The sequence below is a fragment of the Saccopteryx bilineata genome, chromosome 7, assembly GCF_036850765.1.
Source record: "Saccopteryx bilineata isolate mSacBil1 chromosome 7, mSacBil1_pri_phased_curated, whole genome shotgun sequence".
Taxonomy (NCBI): Eukaryota; Metazoa; Chordata; class Mammalia; order Chiroptera; family Emballonuridae; genus Saccopteryx; species Saccopteryx bilineata.
In genome coordinates this window covers 38,248,264-38,269,753 of record NC_089496.1, presented here as the reverse complement: position 1 = coordinate 38,269,753, position 21,490 = coordinate 38,248,264, and the positions used below count along the sequence as shown (strand labels likewise).

The 21,490-nt window shown below is 41.2% G+C and overlaps 1 protein-coding gene across 1 annotated transcript in view; it reads right to left on the bottom strand.

Moving 5' to 3' along the window:
• HDAC9 (histone deacetylase 9) overlaps window positions 1–21,490 on the bottom strand; it is a 967,189-nt gene that overhangs the window by 237,529 nt on the left and 708,170 nt on the right. Inside the window, exon 17 of the mRNA XM_066238685.1 lies at window positions 20,522–20,571. Coding sequence (XP_066094782.1) covers window positions 20,522–20,571 — 50 coding nt within the window. The remainder of the gene's footprint in view (window positions 1–20,521; window positions 20,572–21,490) is intronic.

Genomic DNA, 21,490 nt, shown 5'->3' with positions numbered 1-21,490 from the left:
TATTTCCCTCTCTCTTTTTCCTCTCTTTTTCTCCCTTCTTCCTTTCTCTCTAAAATCAATAAAATAATTTTTAAAAAACACTATGAAATAACCTAGTTTTCAGTTTATGTATTTCATCATGAATTCGAAGCATGAAATTTTTTTTTTAATATTTATTTTTTACAGACAGAGAGTGAGTCAGAAAGAGGGATAGACAGGGACAGACAGACAGGAATGGAGAGAGACAAGGAGCATCAATCATTAGTTTTTCATTCTGCGTTGCAACACTTTAGTTGTTCATTGATTGCTTTCTCATATGCGCCTTGATCGTGGGCCTTCAGCAGACCGAGTAACCCCTTGCTGGAGCCAGCGACCTTGGGTTCAAGCTGGTGAGCTTTTGCTCAAACCAGATGAGCCTGTGCTCAAGCCAGCAACCTCGGGGTCTCAAACCTGGGTCCTCTGCATCCCAGTCCGATGCTCTATCCACTGCGCCACCGCCTGGTCAGGCCAAAGCATGAAATTTAATGACCAAAAATTCATGATCTGGATTTGGCAAAAAATAAAGATGCTTCTTGAGAGCCTCCCACCCTGCCTCACCTCTGATTCAGAAACCTCTGGGCTTCTGGTAGCCTTTTGGGCATTCACCTAATGGTCTTCAGGGTTTTGTTTTGTTTTTTGAGAACGCCCAACATAAAATTGGACAGCAAATGTGACATAAGTATACAAAATAATCCAAGATCCAAATAGTTAATTGTCCAAAGATAGATCTGAAACTTGATAACATGCATTTGGCATGTAATTTACTGTTTAAATGGCAAATTTCTCCCTAAATATTTTCTCAGATCTGCAGCAGGTATAATCTAATGTTAACTGGGGTGTAAAGAATTTTTTGGCGGGGTTTTAAAAAGGATGAATGACCAATGTAGACAGAAAGAGTTCCTGAACAGGGACAAAGTACAAAAATTTTAAAAAGCTGGAGAAACTCCTGTGTAGAAAAGGTACAGTTTTGGGCTAAAGCTGTAGCGCCGTGGTCGAATGCCCCCAGCGGTGAGACTGGTAATGGAGATGTCATGTGATGTAAGTCAAATGAGGTGGGGCCCTAGCAGCAATTTTTCAATTGTAAATGTTGAGAATTCGCTTAAGAAAAAAAATCTGCAGCCAGGCTAAATCAAAACAAAAAACTGCGCCTTGAATATGGATCTTGGGCTGCCAATACTGAACTTCTGCTGTCTAAAATGACTTATTTTTACACAAAGCTTGAAATTTTTAAAGCAGGAAAGGGAAAAGAGTGTCTCACAGGAACTGGCTGGGTTGGTGATCACAGGCTAACTCAGGAGATTTCTTAGGGTGGGACGCTTGCAGTGGATAATTACTTGGGGTGTGTTTAGAAGGGATTCTAGCCTCTGTCTGAGGACACGACTGGAGCAAGGATGCCCAGGTTAACATTTCAAGCAAATGCTACAAATATTTATAGCACTATAGGGTTTTATTGCACTATTAACGTTTGTTATTTGAGAAAATTTATAATAGTGAAAATTATAATTAATTCAACAGTGATTTTATTTTATTTTATTTTATTTTTTTAATAATTTATTTTTTTTAATGGGGTGACATCAATAAATCAGGATACATATATTCAAAGATAACAAGTCCAGGTTATCTTGTCGTTCAATTATGTTGCATACCCACCACCCAAAGTCAGATTGTCCTCTGTCACCTTCTATCTTGTTTTCTTTGTGCCCCTCCCCACCCCCTATCCCTCTCCCATTCCCCCCTCCCCCCGTAACCACCACACTCTTATCAATGTCTCTTAGTTTCACTATTATGTCCCACCTACGTATGGAATAATACAGTTCCTGTTTTTTTCTGATTTACTTATTTCACTTCGTATCATGTTATCAAGATCCCACCATTTTGCTGTAAATGATCCGATGTCATCATTTCTTATGGCTGAGTAGTATTCCATAGTGTATATGTGCCACATCTTCTTTATCCAGTCATCTATTGATGGGCTTTTTGGTTGTTTCCGTGTCCTGGCCACTGTGAACAATGCTGCAATAAACATGGGGCTGCATGTGTCTTTACGTATCAATGTTTCTGAGTTTTTGGGATATATACCCAGTAGAGGGATTGCTGGGTCATAAGGTAGTTCTATTTTCAGTTTTTTGAGGAACCACCATACTTTCTTCCATAATGGTTGTACTACTTTACATTCCCACCAACAGTGTATGAGGGTTCCTTTTTCTCCACAGCCTCTCCAACATTTGCTATTACCTGACTTGCTAATAACAGCTAATCGAACAGGTGTGAGGTGGTATCTCATTGCCGTTTTGATTTGCACTTCTCTAATAGCTAAAGAAGATGAGCATCTTTTCATTCAACAGTGATTTTAAATTCATTTGAAGTATATGAATTACAGCAACACCGGCATGCATTTGAAAATGTAGCCTGGCATTTCTGACGCATAATATTTATTCAGTCTGTGGACAACGTTGGGTATGCAAACGAATCATGGGCTTCTTGTAATGAATAACTTCATGGTCTTTCACATAGTGAAAACAACTTAAGAATAATTGGTCTAAATTTACTCTATTGTTTAGGGTACTGAAAGCTGCAAAGAATGATGCACTCACCCTCGTAATAAGAAAAAGAAAGGCTGAATAAATATAAACATGGGAGGGAACACTGAGGAGCGAAGGTCACAGCAAAACAAGGGAGCTGAATTGTCTAACACTTTAACTGGATTCTTGAAAGAGGACAGAGAGTAAAAAATGAGGCAAAAGAAATATTACAGAGATGACTGAGAGGTTCTCGAAAATAATGAAACCACAGGTCTTAAATATTCAAAGCAAAACTAGAAAAAGCCAAAAAAATCAATTAAACAAACATACAAGAAAACCATGGCAAGACATATCAAACTGCGAAAAACACAACAAAAAGTCTTAAAGATAGCCAGCTGAAGGAGACATATTACATAAAAATGAGCAAAGATAGGAAGATCGCATATCTCTTAGTAAAAAATTCAAGCTAGAAGACATTGGAATGACATTTTTCAAAGGAAATTAAAAGGGCAACCCAGAATTCTATATTAGCAAAAATACTTTTTTTTTTTTTTTTGCATTTTTCCTGAAGTTGGAAACAGGGAGGCAGTCAGACAGACTCCCGCATGCGCCCGACCGGGATCCACCCAGCATGCCCACCAGGGGGCGATGCTCTGCCCATCTGGGGCATTGCTTTGTTGCAACCAGAACCATTCTAGTGCCTGAGGCAGAGGCCATAGAGCCATCCTCAGCGCCCGAGCCATCTTTGCTCCAATGGAGCCTTGGCTGTGGGAGGGGAAGAGAGAGACAGAGAGGAAGGAGAGGGGTAGGGGTGGAGAAGCAGATGGACGCTTCTCCTGTGTGCCCTGGCTGGGAATCGAACTCAGGACTTCTGCACGCCAGGCTGACGCTCTACCACTGAGCCAACCAGCCAGGGCTAGCAAAAATATATTTTAAAATTAACTTTAAGAGCCCTGGCCAGGTAGCTCAGTGGGTTAGAGCATTGTCCCATTACACCAAGGTTGTGGGTTCGAGCCCTGGTCAGGGCACACACAAGAGACAACTAATGAATGCATGGATAAAGTGAAACAACAAATCAATGTTTCTCTCTCACCCTTCCTCTCTCTTTAAAATCAATCAATAAAAAAAATTAAAATAAGTAATGTTGAATAAAATAAAGTTGTTTTTTTTTCAGAAAGATAACATTGTATTGCCATCAGACTTGAGTTACCAAAAAATGCTAAAAGAAATCATTACAAAACCAGGAAAAACAGTATGATACCAGATGGAAAATTGGATTGACATGAAGAAATAAAGCACTAAAAATGATAATGGAGGCACTTATAACAGAGATTTATCCTTATCTTCATTCCTTTAAAAAAGATAATTGACTAGCTAAAGCAAAAAGAGTAAAATAAATGTGTGGGGTTTATGGCACGTGTAATGTAAAATGTGTGGCGACAAAACACACAGCAGAGTAATAGTACTTGAAAGTAGGCTGTGATCAGTATTAAGTGCAAATGCAAGAGAAACTACTGAAAAAATAAAGAGGCACAACAAAGAAGCCAATAGGAGCATTAAAATGAAATAGTTCTTTAAAATATTCAATCCAAAGGAAGGTAAAAAAAGATGTAAAGGGAAAACCAGCCAACCGAACAGCAACAATAAACCCAGATGTGACCAATATGAAACTAACAAGATGATAGACTTTAATTCAACCACATCAAGAATCACTGGCCTGAATACTGCTATTCAAAGTGTGGTCCAGGGAACCGTGGTGGTCCACAGAGCGCTCTCGGTCCACCACATCAACACAAGCAAGCGTGTAGAACCTTTAATAACAAGCTGTCTAGAATAATTTTACCTCTGTTTAGGATCTAATAAAAATAATTGAATTTTTTTATTTTGTACTTTTTTTGTATCTCAATTCTCATAATGCCTTGTTATGCATTTTATAAAAGTATTGTTTTATGACATAGGAAATAAAGCGTAAGCAAACAAAATCTTGTGCTTCCCATGCCATTATTTGAGAAGCATTAAGTTCAGAAAGAAATGTCTTTTTTCTTCCAAATTGTACGAAGAACTCTATTTGGGTAAGAGAGGAAGAAAGAAAAGGCAAAGCTAGAGGTCAAACTAGGATGTGTGAAGAAGAGCTTTATTAAAAACTTAGCCCTATCAGGATACATTGTACCAAGAGATAATGACTACAAATCATTTGTCTAAGTATTAGTTTCTCCCTAGAAGCTTACAGGACTCCAGATTTGGAGAAACTGTCTTGATTTCTCATAAGCTTTATAACAGAAATCCCAAGGAACTAATCTTTCGACGTTTCCTTCATCTTATCCCATTCCCTTGGGTGATAGCTTCCGCGAGGGTTTCGTCCATGTTTGGTTCAATAACACCTTCTTTATACTTGTTGACTTTAGAGTTAGAGACCTTGAAAACTACCACTTCCCCTTACTTATACAAGCTGTTCAGACTTGGACACGTTCATTAACAACGCTGAGCCTTAAGAAAACTGAAGATGTCACTACTTCCTCATAGGATTATTACTAGCATTAAATTAGTTAAAGTACTTAACATAGTATAACTACAACACAATAGTGAAAGTAGGAAGCTCTAAGTAAATGTTAAGGATAAAAAAAAAATCCCTGAGTTTTGGTTCCAACAGTACTTTCTATTCCACAGCACATCAAAACAAAATCATATGTGATAATGCTGGAAGCCAGAAAATACCTCCAATCAGAAGACTACTTTTTTTTTTTTTTTTTAGCTACATATGGATCCAGTTCAACCAGAGTTTCCTGGATGAATGTGGACCTTTTCCAAGCACATCCAGCAGAGCTCAATCATTGGCACCTGAAACAAAGCTAATGCTCTGAAGAGCTGCACATGATAGAAATTAAGCTACCTGTACTGAAAGTGGATGTGAAAGTATTTAAAAGGGAAATAGAATGACTCAAAGCAGAAGGAATTTAGGCACGGTCTCCTTTGTATAATCTAAACGCAGCTTGCCGATTCCTTTCGGAAATATTCCAGAGTTCAATGTCAAACTATTTGTGCCTATTAACAGAACATGCACTGTGCATGGCTAATGTGGTGCACGATGCTTCCCAGGATGCCTTGAGTATTTCACCCTGAAAATTGAGAAGCCAAACTTGCCGGCCAAGACTAAGCAGTTTAGTAAGCTCTCACTTCCATGCTGCTGCTAGGGCCATGGAGCAGTTCTGAATAATTGAGTTTAAGCTTGAAAAATGATCAGATGCCCCAGCAGACACCAGACTCAGCAAAGAAACAGGTTTTTCATCAGAGTACGGATTCTGTGCCTTTTTAGACATGTTGTTTACTGTAGATACACTGTTTAACTATAAAAGAAATTCAATTCTTTTCAACTTCCACAATGCATCAGGTAAAGTGTATGTTTTATTGATTTTAGAGAAAGAGGACAGGAGAGAGAGCGAGAGAGAGACAAATATCAATCTGCTCCTGTATATGCCCTGACCAGGGATCGAGCTGGCAACCTCTGTGCATCAGGACAATGCTCTAACCAACCAAGCTATCCCAGCCAGGGCTAAAGTGTATATTTTAAATGAATCATCTACTGTGGACCAGATATTTCTTCCTCTGGCCTCTTGATTTGGTAACTTAGAAATTATCTAATATTTTCTAAATCACTAAAGTCACCTAAGCCTGATTTAATATGTAAGATGTTCAGTTTTCCTACATAGTTTATTCAGTTTAAAGCTCAACAGAGTATGTAGAATGATGTTTGTAAGCCAAATCTTTTATTTGTTTGGTTTAGAAAATAAAATAATTATGTTTTTCCACTTAAAAGGTATCTGAGAAGTTCAATGGCCTCCTTTCTTACAGGGAGTGTTGAAGATTCCAGCAGGCATTTTCTCTCCAGCAATAGTGATAGTGGCGGTGGTAGTAGGAAAGATTCAGAGTGAAAAAAAAACCTAATTAATCAATATTAGTAGATTCAGTTCAATTGGTAGTAAAGTCAGGTGTATTACCCAAAGAAAACAAAAAGCCAAATCTTTGGCCAGCATGTAAAGAAAGACATAGGAGGCAGAGTGGGGAATCTGGTAAGTCTGGACACTGTATTCACATTCTACCAACATGATCCTGTTTATTCCCCACGATAGCTTAATAAATGCATTCCTTAGTCACTCTTACCAAGAGAAAACTGAGCACTAGAGAAATGAATTAAGTACCTTGAACAAAGTTCCAGAGTTGATAAGGCACAGAGCTAGGATTTCAATCAAAGTCAACCCTAGACATAAATGTTGTTATGTATTGAATTGTATTCCTCCCAAATTCAAGTGTTGAAGCCCAATATGACTGTATTTGTAGACAGGACCTTTAAAAGAGTATTTAAGGTTAAATGGGGTCATAAGCATAAGGTCCTCATCCAATATTACTGGTGTCCTAAAAAGGACATGAGGTATGCATGCACATGTGTGCTCTCTCTCTCCCACACACACACACACACACAAGTCCAGGGGAGGACACAGTAAGGGGGCAACCATCTGAAAGCCAAAGAGGCCCCACAATAAACCAATCCTTCAGCACCTTGATTCTGGACTTGCAATTCCTGGAACTGTGAGAACATCAATTTCTGTTTGTATCACCCAGTCTATAGTATATTTTATGGCAGGTGGAGCAAACTAATACAGATATGAACTTTAAAAAAATTTTCTATATTGTTTGTTTCATAGGTCACTTTTTAATTGTATACCATGAAAGCTAGTATTAATGGTCGTGGGTGCAAGGGTCTGAAGTATAATAGCTGCTTAATAAATCTTTGTGAAGGAAATTAATTAACGAATGAGCACAAATTTATTCTATAGTGATACACTGTATTTATTCTCAGGGTTTTTATGTGGCTAAAGAATCTAAAATGTGTAAAAATCTCTACCATAAGACACGCATAGTTTACTGAAGAACAGTTTTCTCTTCTTCGCTTAGTGTCACATGTAGACTTGCTGCTCTCCTATGTCAGCACATGTCAGCAGTAGGTGGCTCCTTCTCTTGGGTTGGAAGTCAACTGCATCTGGAGGGCCCCTTGCACCCTAGACGTCTGTTGTCACCATTCACCCCTGGCCCTTATAGACACTTTCCTGTCCTAAAACTATTTGCCCAAGGCAGACAAATTATATTCTAAGTCTTAGTCAACCAAATCCCTACGTGTGCCATAGCTGATCTCCAAAGAGGACAAGAAAGCACAGTTCATTAATCACCTCTACTTTAAAGAAGTAAAGAAACCGAGGCCCAGGAATATTAAGTGATTTGCCCATTCATGGTCAGACTGGCTTGTGCCACTCAAAGTGCGGTCATGGATACACAGCATTGATATCATGTGGGTGTTGGTGAGAAAGGCCAAATTTTGGGCCCCATCAGATCTTTTGAATCAGAATCTAAACTTCAGAGTTGTAGTGTGGGAGAAACTTTTGAAGCAAAGACAGTGTGGAGATTTGAACCCAAATGTTCTAATTCTTAAATCAATGTTCTTTGCCCATGGGCTTCATCACAGTGGTTTCTGAAACCTGTGTCCCCTCCCCTGTGACTAGTCTCTCTAAAATGCCATGATTCTAATGGTAGAACATCAGTTGGGTAGGTACATCAGATTTGAGGGTTTCGGACTTTGAAGAGCTTTTAAATCATACCCTTGAGCCAATCACCTATTTATTTTCTGCAAAACCAGACATAATTAAGGCCACCTGCCAGAGTGAGGAAGTGTCCCATGACGATCACTTTTTCCTTTCTGCAGGAGAATAATAAAAGTCATCTTTCTGAGCTGCAGACCTAGGGCATTCTTTAGTGTCTTCTGCTTCAGTGCGCTCTGCAGCCTGTAACAATGGGTGTTCTCCCTCCTTCCGTGGGCTACGACATGCTAGTTCTTTGAATATATACACTCACTTCATGTGAGATGCTCTGCCAAGACCCTGGGACCTTTGAAATGGCGCTAGGATAGATTTATGATGACAATGGGTGGGTGAACTCGCATGCTTCCCCTCTTTTGTTCAGCCATGGGAGGAACACGTAAATGACAGCATGTTCCCTTGGGATCACTTGTGGGTTAAAATGCCCACACCTTAGCTTCTTTAGTCATGGTGAGATGAAAAAGAAACAGAGCAGCTAAAGGGAGGACTTTCGGATTCCAAGCCCAACCACGGAGTTGATGAATGAATACTGTGACTGATACTCCATATGGAAAGAAGGTGTGAGCCCTTCATACAGCAGCTGGTGGAGATAAGGGGCATTTCGTGTGTGTTAATGTTCCGCTAAACAACGCCTCGCAGGATGATCGACTGCTTTCTACAAGCGCCACTGACCTGGCATGTGCAACTTCTAGTCACTCTGTGTCTTCAAAAAAAGATAAAAATCCTTTTGCTATTTATATGCCAGTAACAAGAATAGAGGGACATGTTTGTTGTGGCAAAGTGTGACACTTTTGAGACTTGAAGGATTCTTCCTTAAGATACTGGTGAAGTGAACTTAAGGATTTTCCAGATAATCTATGGATTCCAGTGGGGCATGTGGTCAGTGGTGAGGAGGTTAAGAGTCACCATTGTTATCAGTTTCAGTGATCCGCTGCTCAGTCCCACCAACACTGCGTCAGAGATAAAGCCAAGTCACACCATGTCAGCATTTCCCTCCTGTTTCTTCATTTAATCTGATGTACATACTGTGTGAATGGAGTTTCACAACACGCTAACCGACCGTGCCTGCTAGAGCCCCGTTCCTACCAGGAGCAGCCTAATGAAGTTCACTCTGACGGAGCTGCTGTGTGGAATGCGTTCTAACTCCTCTCACAGTGGTTTGCTGCTCAACGGCAAAGATTTTTTCAGTCTTCTGAGTGAGGGCTGGAATGCTGGGTACAGCTGCATGATTTTTTTTACCCCAAATTAATGATGTCTGAGTACATGGATTTACTACTTCACAAGAATTTCAATAAAAAAAAAAAGAGAATGCTTTTGGCAAGAGGAACAATTGTGCTTTCTTATGGCTAGGGTTATTCTCATTCGGGAAAGGAGTGTTGACAATTGGATGAGGTTGAAATTAGGGTGAGTTGTGTGTGCACAGTGTCGGTGGTGAAGAGCTTGGAAATCAAGAGCTTTCTACGTCACCACGTACTCATCGTGTGACTTGAACAAGTTACTCCCCTCTCTGGGCTCAGTTTCCATTTCTGTGGGATAGAAAGCCTTAGTCATACTTTTTGTTATGAGACTCCTGGAATTGTTACAAGGATTAAAAGACAGAAGGTAGGTTATCATTGGAAGCTGCATGTAGCAGGCATCCCCAAACTACGGCCCGCGGGCCACATGTAGCCGCCTGAGGCCATTTATCCGGCCCCCTGCAGCACTTCCGGAAGGAGCACCTCTTTCATTGGTGGTCAGTGAGAGGAGCACTGTATGTGGCGGCCCTCAACGGTCTGAGTTTTGGGACCCCTGAGAGAATAGTTAGTCTCTGATGTGAGACTGTGAAGTAGCCCAGTAATGCGAGAACCAATACGGTCAAGAGTTCCGTAGCCCCTGACTAAGCCAGGGCATCTGACCTGCTCCTCCACCTGAGAGATAATTCCATCATTAAAGTCAATCCTCTGGACCCCGTTAGTGTCAAAGAGATACTGTTTTACTTATATGGTTAGAATACCATCCTAAATAACTTAGCTGGCATTTATGGCTTTGTTTTATTCAATATGGGAGATGCTGAGGATCACACACCAATAGCTCTTAGTAAGAAATGTCCCTTGATTCAGATCCCAGAGTTAGAGTTCCTTGCATTACACACAATTGACTTTGACAAAATTGATAAGTCACCATCCTTTGATCTGTGCACTAACCAAATGGAATCAACAAATCAGTTACCCTCTTTCAACTCAGATATAAATTAACAGGGACCAGCTAGAGACAACTGAGGCCACAATATAACGGTGTCATTCAAAAAGCCACTAGAATGAACTCGAAAAGGCGCTGGGAAATGTCATGCAAATTTGAGGGCATTTTCATTATGCTTGAATATGGGCAGGTGTTAGAGTACTGTATCTAATTTGCAGCTGCACAATTTATACAGGAAACTACATCTGAATAATGTCCCCAGGGACTGTGAACCCTAAAGTGCATAATGCTGCTAAGATGTAGAGCTACCCAGATGTCTCACAGCCCAAGACCTGCCACTGAGTCCCAGATCTCCGAGTTCTTTACAGCTGTGACCCCAGCCTCAATCTCCTCCAGACCTCCAAGGGCAGATTTTAAGGGCAATCTCAGGATCTCAGGTTGGGCCTGAAAATTCAGCTTGTCTTCCCCCACATCACCACCCCTCAATGCAGGAGTCAAAAAGGAGGCCTGGAGCTCTGTGTTCTGGATAAAGCAACCCCTACTCCCAGCTGTCCACATCTTGGTGGGAAGCAGTGAAGAACTCAAAATGTGGAGCACACCACCCTCTGGCCCCCTGAACGTTAACTGTTTCCCCATCGTTCTGCCTTGGGTGCTCAGTACAACCTAATTATTCCCTGTATCCCTCTTGGAGGTAGTCACCACAAGAGGCCAAGGCTCCCAGATGATCGCTCGCCCCTCAGTTCTGATCTGCAAAAGGGAGCTCTTCCCAGCAACCGCCAGTTCTGTCCCGCAGCTGCAGCCGCCTCCACACGCCCTTCTTTGCTTTCTCTTCTCCGTAACATTCATCAGTACACACACACATATTTAAACTAATAACTATTTGCTTATCTGTCTCCCACAACCGGAATATAATAAGTTCAACCATCAGGATAGAGGGTTTTGTTTTGTTCTGGGATGTAACTGCAGTTCCTGGCACATAATAAGCACTCCATAAATATTTACTTTGTAAATAAATAAATAAGGAAATGAATAAATTCTCCCCAAGCTGTGGTAGCCACCAGAAGCTGTGACTATAATAAGTCCCAAGTCACAGAGACTAGTTGTCAATTAGTATTTGACATTTGATGCCTTTCCTACTCGACACTAATGGAGTAGTGGATGGAGGCTGGAAACTGCCCTTGTTAGTGTTCAGAATAACGATGTGATACCTCCACCAAAGAGAGTGGAGATGAGCTGTCTTATAGAAATATTTCATTAGAAAAAATACTTCGAGGCCCTGGCCGGTTGGCTCAGTGGTAGAGCGTTGGCCTGGCGTGAGGAAGTCCCTGGTTCGATTCCCGGCCAGGGCACACAGGAGAAGTCCCCTTCTGCTTTTCCACCCCTCCCCCTCTCCTTCCTCTCTGTCTCTCTCTTCCCCTCCCGCAGCCGAGGCTCCATTGGAGCAAAGATGGCCCGGGCGCTGGGGATGGCTCCTTGGCCTCTGCCCCAGGCACTAGAGTGGCTCTGGTCGCGACAGAGTGATGCCCCGGATGGGCAGAATATCGCCCCCTGGTGGGCGTGCCAGGTGGATCCCGGTCCTGCGCATGCGGGAGTCTGTCTGACTGCCTCCCCATTTCCAGCTTCAGAAAAATGCAAAAAAAAAGACTTTGAATCTTTTTCAACTGAGTCCAGATATTCTGATGAACTTCTATTCATATCTCTGCTAACTCCCAGATCTTTCTCACTAAAATTAATGAATAGAAACGGAGGATTAACATAGAGAAAAAGTGATAAAAGTAATAAGAGAGATAAATAAGAATCAGAGAGGAAAATAACATCAAAATGTAATAGAAAAACATGAGGCTAGAGACTGCTAGTACTTGGCACACAGAATCCCCTCAATGCATGTTTATTTAATAAATAAATGGATGGATGTTGAAATGTCTTAAGAGAAGGCAACAGGTTAAGTAAAAAAAGTGATGTCTTTAGTAACAAGGAATTTCACTACTTGCAGGCTTTATTATTTTTAATTCTTTGAATGATCACATTTCAAACTGTCATAGGATTGTTTTGAGAAATCTTTCATTATAAAGAATACATACATATGTGCCCATGGTAAATATTAATTAAAGACTATATTAATCATAATATTTATCATATAACAGAATAAATTAACCAAATGATCTGGATGTATATCATTCTAAATGTATTTCTCTTTTAATAGTCTCATTAGCCTTCATAAAACAATGTTTCGATGTATGCTTTCTAAGATAAGTCACTGCTTAGTATTTAAAGTCCTTTATATTCCTCATTGTTTTATATTTAAAATGAAGACATTGCATCGCAGTAACAATGATGCTGCTACTGGCACAGTCAGTTCTGGGGTCTGCTTGGGGGCTTGGAACGACTAGGTTCCCGGAACTTCACTGTGAACTGACTGCTATGTCTCAAGTGTTCTGTAAACTAATTTATTTTAGTTTTGGGTTTTGCAGGAAAATGATTATTTGAAAATTTAGTCATTACACTTCACTGAACTTTCTGTCATAATTCTTCACAATGACAAATCCAACAATGATACGCCGATATTATGTATTGGGTATTACTAGTTTGTTACAAGGACGGCTCTCTGGAGCTGGAACTATCCAGGGTGGAAATATGACAAAGGGAAAAATGGGAATGTGTTTTTTTTACGTCACAGTGAAAGGCTGAGGTGGGACTGAGTTGGCTGCACTTCAGGCTGCACAGAGAGCCTGTCTTGAGGTCCCTTCTCCTAGGTAGTCACGGTCCCTTTGTGAACTCTGAACTTTTCTTGACCTAAGGCAGGGGTCTCCAAACTTTTTACACAGGGGGCCAGTTCACTGTCCCTCAGACCATTTGAGGGCTGCCAAATACAGTGGTCCTCTCACTGACCACCAATGAAAGAGGTGCCCCTTCCAGAAGAGCAGTGGGGGCTGGATAAATGGCCTCAGGGGGCCGCATTGCGGCCCGCGGGCCGTAGTTTGGGGACACCTGACCTAAGGCCTATGTTTTCTTGACAGTCAGAAGTAGTAATCAGTAGATGACTGTATATTCAAATTTATTCAAGTATGTTTTAATTTTTTAGAGTTTTTGTTTCACGGAACCATAGATGTCTTGAGTTAGGTCAATACTTAAACTTCATCAAATGCATTTACCTTCAGCAACTGTGGAATCTAAAAAGTGCCATTTCTTGTCTCAGCGCTTATAATGAGGACACATAGAGGAGTGGAGAAAATCACTGCAGAACAGAGAAAAAGGGTAGAACAAGAAACTCTAGAAAAGGATATGTACTGTTTTTCCCTACTATTGAATCACTTTGGTTGATATAGTTTTACATGTAAATTTTTTATAGATGTTGTTGTCCCAAGGATGTAAAAAACACATGTAGAGCTTTGATGATGATTTCATTTTGACAACAGAAGAATTTTAATACCTTTGCAATATTCCTGTTTACTTCAAGAAAGAAAATGAAGATGAAATTTCAAAGTGCATCCTGTTGTCCTTAGCCGTAATGTCAAAGCAATCAAAGGAATTTAATCGCAGATGGGATGCAACAGCTAACTGAATTAAGGAGGAAGTTAAGGTTTTCATTTCTAATTTTCCTCTTTTCTGCAATGGACATCAGACACAAAGATTCTATAAAATTTTGTGTTTCATAGTAAACACAGAGCAATGTATGTATGTTAATCTCTATGGAAGTGTTGTCTACATCCCTGCAAATATTATTGTGTAGACACAATTAGCAAAACTAATTGTGCGATACTGGAAAACTCCCTCTGTCACTTAGAAGTAATTCCCTGGCTTGCATAATATTTTGTCCTATATTTTCCAAGTTTGGGGCAACATGATCTTTCTGTGGAATCCACAGCATAAAACAAACTTTTCAAACAACTTCATTATGGCGGCTTATCTGTTTTACTTTTTCCAGGTGCTGTGGGGTGTTCCTGTGAGTATCATTTGCATCCAGTTTGAAACTAATGAAAATCCAAATACAATTAGGAAGGGGAGATGAGAAGAAGAGAGATTCCAAATCAGGGTGGGTCTTCGTAGTGTGCTGGAGGGAAGAGGATTGTGATGTATCTTTGATAACAAGCAGTGGAGGAAATGAAGCCCTGATTGCAAGCCAGCTTTGAGCTGAACATTAATACTTGGAAATCAACGTTATCCTGATTACAGCACGTGAGAAACAGATGTGACCGCCTCCTCTTTCTGCGGACGTAACAAAAGGCATTGTGCGAGCTCAGGATAACTGGGTGGGAATAACACATGATGTATATACTTCCAATAAAAGGAAAAGGTTCCTGAGTAGATATCAAAACTTTAGAAACTTTCCAGTTTTGGATAAGCATTAGGAATTTCCTTCATTCTTACGAAGGAAAAAAAAAATTACCTATTAATCAGCAACTGCTTGGTGTAATGTCAAGAAATACGGTGTGTTATTATAACCTGAACAGTTAATACCTGGATGTTTCCCCCGACTCCTCACTCAAAGCTGTCCTACCTGCGCACACACACAAACTCACACAAACACAGTCGTTCCTAGTTGTTCTCGAACAATTGGCTTATGACTGCTGAGTAACCCCCCCCATGACCTCTTCTTTCCTTTCTGTGCTGAGGCCCCGCCCCTGGGTACCCCTCCAGCACAACATTGATCAACTCGGCCCAATGAACTGGCTCATTCCTGCACCTCGCTCAACCACTGGTAGCCAGTCTTACCCTGGCTTTCCCGCCCTTCGCTCGTCTTATGGGGACACATCTTATGCCTTCTAAAATACGAATTGTGTTCCAAAGAAAACCAAACCCACTCTCTATAGCAGAAGAAATAGGTACCAACCAAACCTATCTGTTCCATTGATTTTGTATAACTACAGATTTGGTCATAAAATAAATAATTCCCTGATATAATAACACAATAAAGTAAAAGCAGTTTTGGGGAAGGCTGGTCACTGGAATATTTTTATTTTTACTGTTATTGGGGCAAATAAATGTGGAAGACCAACTGGATATTTTAAATGGAAAAAGAATATGAAGGTAAAAATGTAGGTAAAAATTCAGAATTTTATTCTGAATATATATATGTATACATCTAATATTCATACATATGTAAATGGTATACATCAGATGGGATAGTGTATATTTTTAAACCTGACAGGATGAAAGAAAATTTGAGGCATTTCATCCAAACCTGCCTCCCGTACGGTGAGTGTAGTTAGTGTGGGACTGAAACGTCTGCTAAAAACCTCAGAACAATTGAAAAGAGCCTTAAATTACCTCCCCACAATCACCTAATTCTTCTCCCCATCGCCCTTCCCCAAATCACAAGAAATGACATCCACCCCCCCGCCCCCCCACAGTGTGTCAGAGCTAGGCGTAATCAAATAGAATACGGACAGAGGAAAGGTCTGGAATAAAAAGGCTGGCTTCCTGTTCACAGACGGACCGAGCTGCTGCCGGAGAAAGTGCCTTGATTAAACTCACAGAGCCTCATTTCTGGCACATCTTTGACCAGTTAGGCTGCCCGGGATTCTGCCCGGGCTCTGCAATTCCTCATTCCTCCAAGGGAATTGTTCTGCCTCTTCCATAGCTCCTCCTCCTTCAATCAAGGGTCTGACACTGCCCAATGACCACGTTTAGTTTTCTGCCTTTTGGCACTAGGAGCTTGTCTGTTGTAGGATAAAAGTGGAATTCTCTGCTGTCTGCAGGGTTTCCCCCAGGGACCAGAGCATGAAACCCAAACTTATATATAAAATCATATCCTGTTTGCAAACATCATATTCCCTTTGCTTCTCGCTAATCTGGTCCTATAAACCCCAGCACAGCTTGCGCGCCCATTCCTCATCTAAACAAATGCCATAAGCCCCTTTATACTTTTACAACCATGTCAAAAAATAATATTGCCTGCCAATAGTGATGTGATTGGAGTTGCCTCCTTCGAGCCATAAAAGAAGTGCAGAGTCTGTTATCAATTTCTCTAAGTGTATCAGGGGAATTATGGGTCGATTCAGTTCCAAGTTATAAATGACAACTCAAAAGCCGCAGAAGCGTTTGAAGCTGGGAGCTGATGACGACATTATCATAAAAGCCTGCTCGTCCTTGCTTTTGTGGGGGATTTTTTTTTTTTTTTTTTTTTTTGTGGCCTATCAAGTGAAGAGGGGAAAAAAAAAATAAGGCTGAGAAATGACTTCAAGATTTCTTCACACAGCAGCAGGTCAGATGGCCAGGAAAACGATCACTATTTTTAGTGCTATACCCTGAGGAGTGAGAACTAAAGTGGGCCCGTGCTGGTTTTTGTTTCCAGAGGCCCTTAATTATCTGTTTCACTGTGCGATGACCAAGTCCTGGGATTTGCTAAAACGCTCTTTTCAACTGGTGCATTTTCTTACAGTGCAATCACCCAGTAATCAGGAATGAGTCATGCCATAGTAACTAAACAAAATGAAAACCAAACACAAAGGAATTCAGAGACCTTGAGATGGTTGCTCAAAATGCAACTCAGGAGAGCATACTTTAAAGCACTTTAAATACTCTTCACCCACTGAGCTACCTGAACAACACTGTCAAATTACCACGCGGAATTTAAGGGCGAAATTTCTGATGTCATAATGTTCTGGGTCGTCTCCTTGAGAGCCAATCAATCATCAGCATTCAGTAGGTATATTATAAACCCATCTAATAGGAGGGTATATATTGCAGGTAACTGGGATTTACTTTGACAATTGGGGAGCATTAAGTAGTTTAGAATTTAAATCAATGGGTTTGTCTTAGAAAATCTGAACCAGAAGATTGCCCTAAAAACAAAAGCATTTTCAGCGGTTTCCAAATTTACTAGGGTGCCGCTATGTTGCCAAGTTGGGCCACTCCAAGTTCATACTGGGCATCTTTCAAATGCTTAGTATGTCTAGAATTGTCCTCGTGGAGGTAAAAATCTAGACTAGTACAAATGCTGAGGACCCTGAGTTTCTCTTAGGACAGAGGTCCCCAACCCCAGGGCCATGGACCAGCACCGGTCCATGGGCCATTTGGTACCGGTCGGCAGAGAAAGAATAAATAACTTAACATTATTTCTGTTTTATTTATATTTAAGTCTGAACGATGTTTTATTTTTAAAGAATGACCAGATTCCCTTGGTTATATCCGTCTAAGACTCACTCTTTTTTTTTTTTTTTTTGTATTTTTCTGAAGCTGAAAAGGGGAGAGACAGACAGACTCCCGCATGTGCCCGACTGGGATCCACCTGGCACGCCCACCAGGGGGCGACGCTCCGCCCACCAGGGGGCGATGCTCTGCCCATCCCAGGCGTCGCTCTGCCGCCACCAGAGCCACTCCAGCGCCTGGAGCAGTGGCCAAGGAGCCATCCCCAGCGCCGGGGCCATCTTTGCTCCAATGGAGCCTCCGCTGCGGGAGGGGAAGAGAGAGACAGAGAGGAAGGAGGGGGGGTGGAGAAGCAGATGGGCGCCTCTCCTTATGTGCCCTGGCTGGGAATCGAACCCGGGTCCCCCGCACACCAGGCCGATGCTCTACCGCTGAGCCAACCGGCCAGGGCCTAAGACTCACTCTTGATGCTTGTCTCAGTCACGGGATACATTTATCCGTCCCACCCTAAAGGCCGGTCTGTGAAAATATTTTCTGACATTAAACTGGTCTGTGGCCCAAAAAAGGTTGGGGACCACTGTCTTAGGACATATAGCGAAATGAAAGATCTTAGGGGGCAAAATGGTACCTTAATGTCCAAGAATGCAATTTGATTCCTGAAGTAAATAAAAAGACTGAATCAAACTAGGCATCAACAGGACAAGCGTGTACACACACGTGTGCATGCACACACACAGCCACACACACTCACCTAGACCTGTAGCAACACTAGAAGACTGATAGGCCAATTTGGTAAATAGAGATACCTCTCTCCAGCCCTTTCCAGTATTAATGCAGTGAAGCTTATAAGTCCTCCTCCTTCTACCTGTTTTGCCCGAGTTAGAGTTACCCACCACACGGCCATCATCTGGATTAGGTCAGAGTCTGAGGACGTTCCTGACGTCTTTTTCTATGACACGCACTGTGTCAGAAGAGGCAGGCACTGTTCATTCATTTCATACCTCTAAGAGTTCACCGGAGCACTTCTGGGTAAAGAAAAGAAATGCCCTGGTACGGTTTTAGAGCAGTTTGGTAGAGGTACTTTGCATTCATGGGATTGTGAGTTATAGATACAGCCTAGATTGAATTTGGGAGGTGGGTTCTAGGGAGGCATCCTCATCTCAATCTGGGTCATGGGACAAATGTACTTGTAAATAAGTGGGGGGTTGATGACCACTCTTCTAACAGTTCTGATTTCCTCGCCATCACCATAGCCACTAAGTAGTCCTTAACATTGTTTCATTCTTAGCTTCATTTGCAGGTAACCAGCCATTCTCTTAAAATAGCCACGTGAGATGTTAGAAAATAATCTCAAAGCCAATGAAGCCCAACTTAAAAATCAGCTCATCCTCTGCTTTCTAGAATAATTTTGCAAGCTCCTGACTTCACAGGAGCTTTGCTAAAAAAATTGGCAAAGATGAATAAGGAGCAATGATTGTACTGTGCTGGGGGTCAAAAAGCCAAGTTCACTGATGAGCTGCCTCAAAGGGGACCACCCTACACTAGCCACGCCCCTGCACTGCTGGCTCTCAGGGGCGATGGCTAGCCCGTTAAAGATGAAATCATGGACGGACCTGAGACAGACACTCTTTGGGAACTCCTCCACATGGACACACCCATCCATCTCATAGTCTCAGCCTTTTACCCTTTACTCTGTGACTTCAGGAAAATAACCCCCCTTTCTGAGACTTCAGGTTTTCATCTGCAAAATGGTGTTTAATAGTGACTATCTTAGCAAGCTGTTCTGAACCCATGTAGTATGTTGGTACACTGCAAAGTCTACACAGATTTGAGTTGTAGTGGCCATTCTTATTTCTAGAGAGCAGAATCACAGGTAAAGTATAAAAGGATTATCCTTGATAAATCTAGCATCACCAAAATGAAAGAATTAGCTGAAAATATATGGTTACAGCATAAAACTTAGTTACAGCAAAATATTGACTAATACATAGTACATACACAGGATTAGTTTTGTTCTTTCCCTTCAATATCCAAGAAACCTAATTAACTTAAATTCCTTAGTCATTGGAAACTTGATCTAGAATTATGATGTCCTAACGTGACTTAGTACTTAGTTCTATGGGATGATGGTGTAGTATTAGTAAGGGTTAACTTCAAATAGATTGCAGGCTGTAGGGTATGCTCTAATCATCCACAAACAGGCAGAGATTTTTCTTCATACGTCGCTGGGTTCAAACAAATTTGTCTTTGCAATGTGGTATAAATATCCTGGGTCAAAAAGACTTTGTTAATTATTAAAGACAAAAATGGCCCCAGGAGGTTCACGAACAAAATGTCCCACAATGCAAAGTGCTTGGTGAAGTTTATGCCATTTCATCAGTAACATAATGTATGTGCATATTCAGTGTGACTGTATTGCAGGTTAAAGTCCACTAGAAAACCCTTTCATATTACCTTTTCTTCAGCATAAAAAAGAGAAGCAAAGTGGTGGGGTCACAGGGACCAGAGGAACAGCTGTCAGAGGGAAGGGGGATGAGGGGACGGGATCGGAGAAGGTGAAGGGATTAGTGAAATTATATACACATAACACAGAGATACAGAAAACAGGACAGCAAATCCCAGAGGGGAAGGGGGTGGGAGTTGGGGGAGGGGGACAAAGAGGGTGCAATGTGGTGCACGTGGTTGGGGTGTGACGGTGCTATATTGAGTGAGACACTTGAATCCATGTTAATAAATTAAAATTAATAAAAAAATAAATTAAAAAGCCTAAAAAAAGAAAAGAGCCAGCTTGGGGAACATGTGACCTGTGCAGTCAGTCACACAGGACCCTACACTTAGGTCTCTCACACTTGGTTTAATGCACTACTGTCGCCATCTTGAAATTCTTCGGTTTTGAACAAGGGGATCTGTATTTTCATTGGGCATTGAGCCTTACAAATTATGTAGCCAGTCCTGCAGTATATTCTAACTTTCACTGAGAAACAGCCTTAAACATAATTGAGTAGATAAATCAAAGGAGATATTTGAGGAAGTTTGTTACTTAAGATCAGTAGACAAACTCATACTTACCCCAAGTCCACCACACGGTAATGAAGAAAAAAACTTTTGAGAGGTGCCACCTACAGTAAGAAGACATGAAAAAAATATATAAATTGGGAATATAATTACAGTTTTAAAAATTTTAAATTCCTAAAAACTAATTTAGTTTTTTTGATATGTTTATTAACACATAATATTATATTACATGGTATTTATCATTTAACTCAAAAGGAAACTTATCAATTTTTTTTTTTTTTTTTCTGAAGCTGGAAACGGGTAGAGACAGTCAGACAGACTCCCGCATGCGCCTGACCGGGATCCACCCGGCACGCCCACCTGGGGCGATGCTCTGCCCACCAGGGGGAGATGCTCTGCCCTTCCGGGGCGTCGCTCTGCCGCAACCAGAGCCACTGTAGCGCCTGGGGCAGAGGCCAAGGAGCCATCCCCAGCGCCCGGGCCATATCTGCTCCAATGGAGCCTTGGCTGCGGGAGGGGAAGAGAGAGACAGAGAGGAAGGAGGGGGTGGGGGGTGGAGAAGCAAATGGGCGCTTCTCCTATGTGCCCTGGCCGGGAATCGAACCCGGGTTCCCCCCGCACGCCAGGCTGACGCTCTACCGCTGAGCCAACCGGCCAGGGCTCAAATTATAAATAGGAGAAAACACAGCAAATGAATAAAAATACTATTATATGTAGAGTCTATTGCCCACATAAACAAACACCTATGAAATTTGAGCCTTAAGATTTGTTGTAACTGTTCTACACATTGCATAATATATTGCAACATTTTTAAATTTATGCTTTATTATGAATAACTCAGCTATTCACTGAGTATATCCCTCTAATGTGGTTTAAAGACAAGATTTATAAAATGCATTGTCATTTTTAAATGCTTTAGATATTAAAACATCTCTTCAATTATACAGATTTATTTTTAATATCTATTTCAGATATAGCTAAGACTAAGTATACTTAAGTATCTACAATATTTAAAAAAATTTA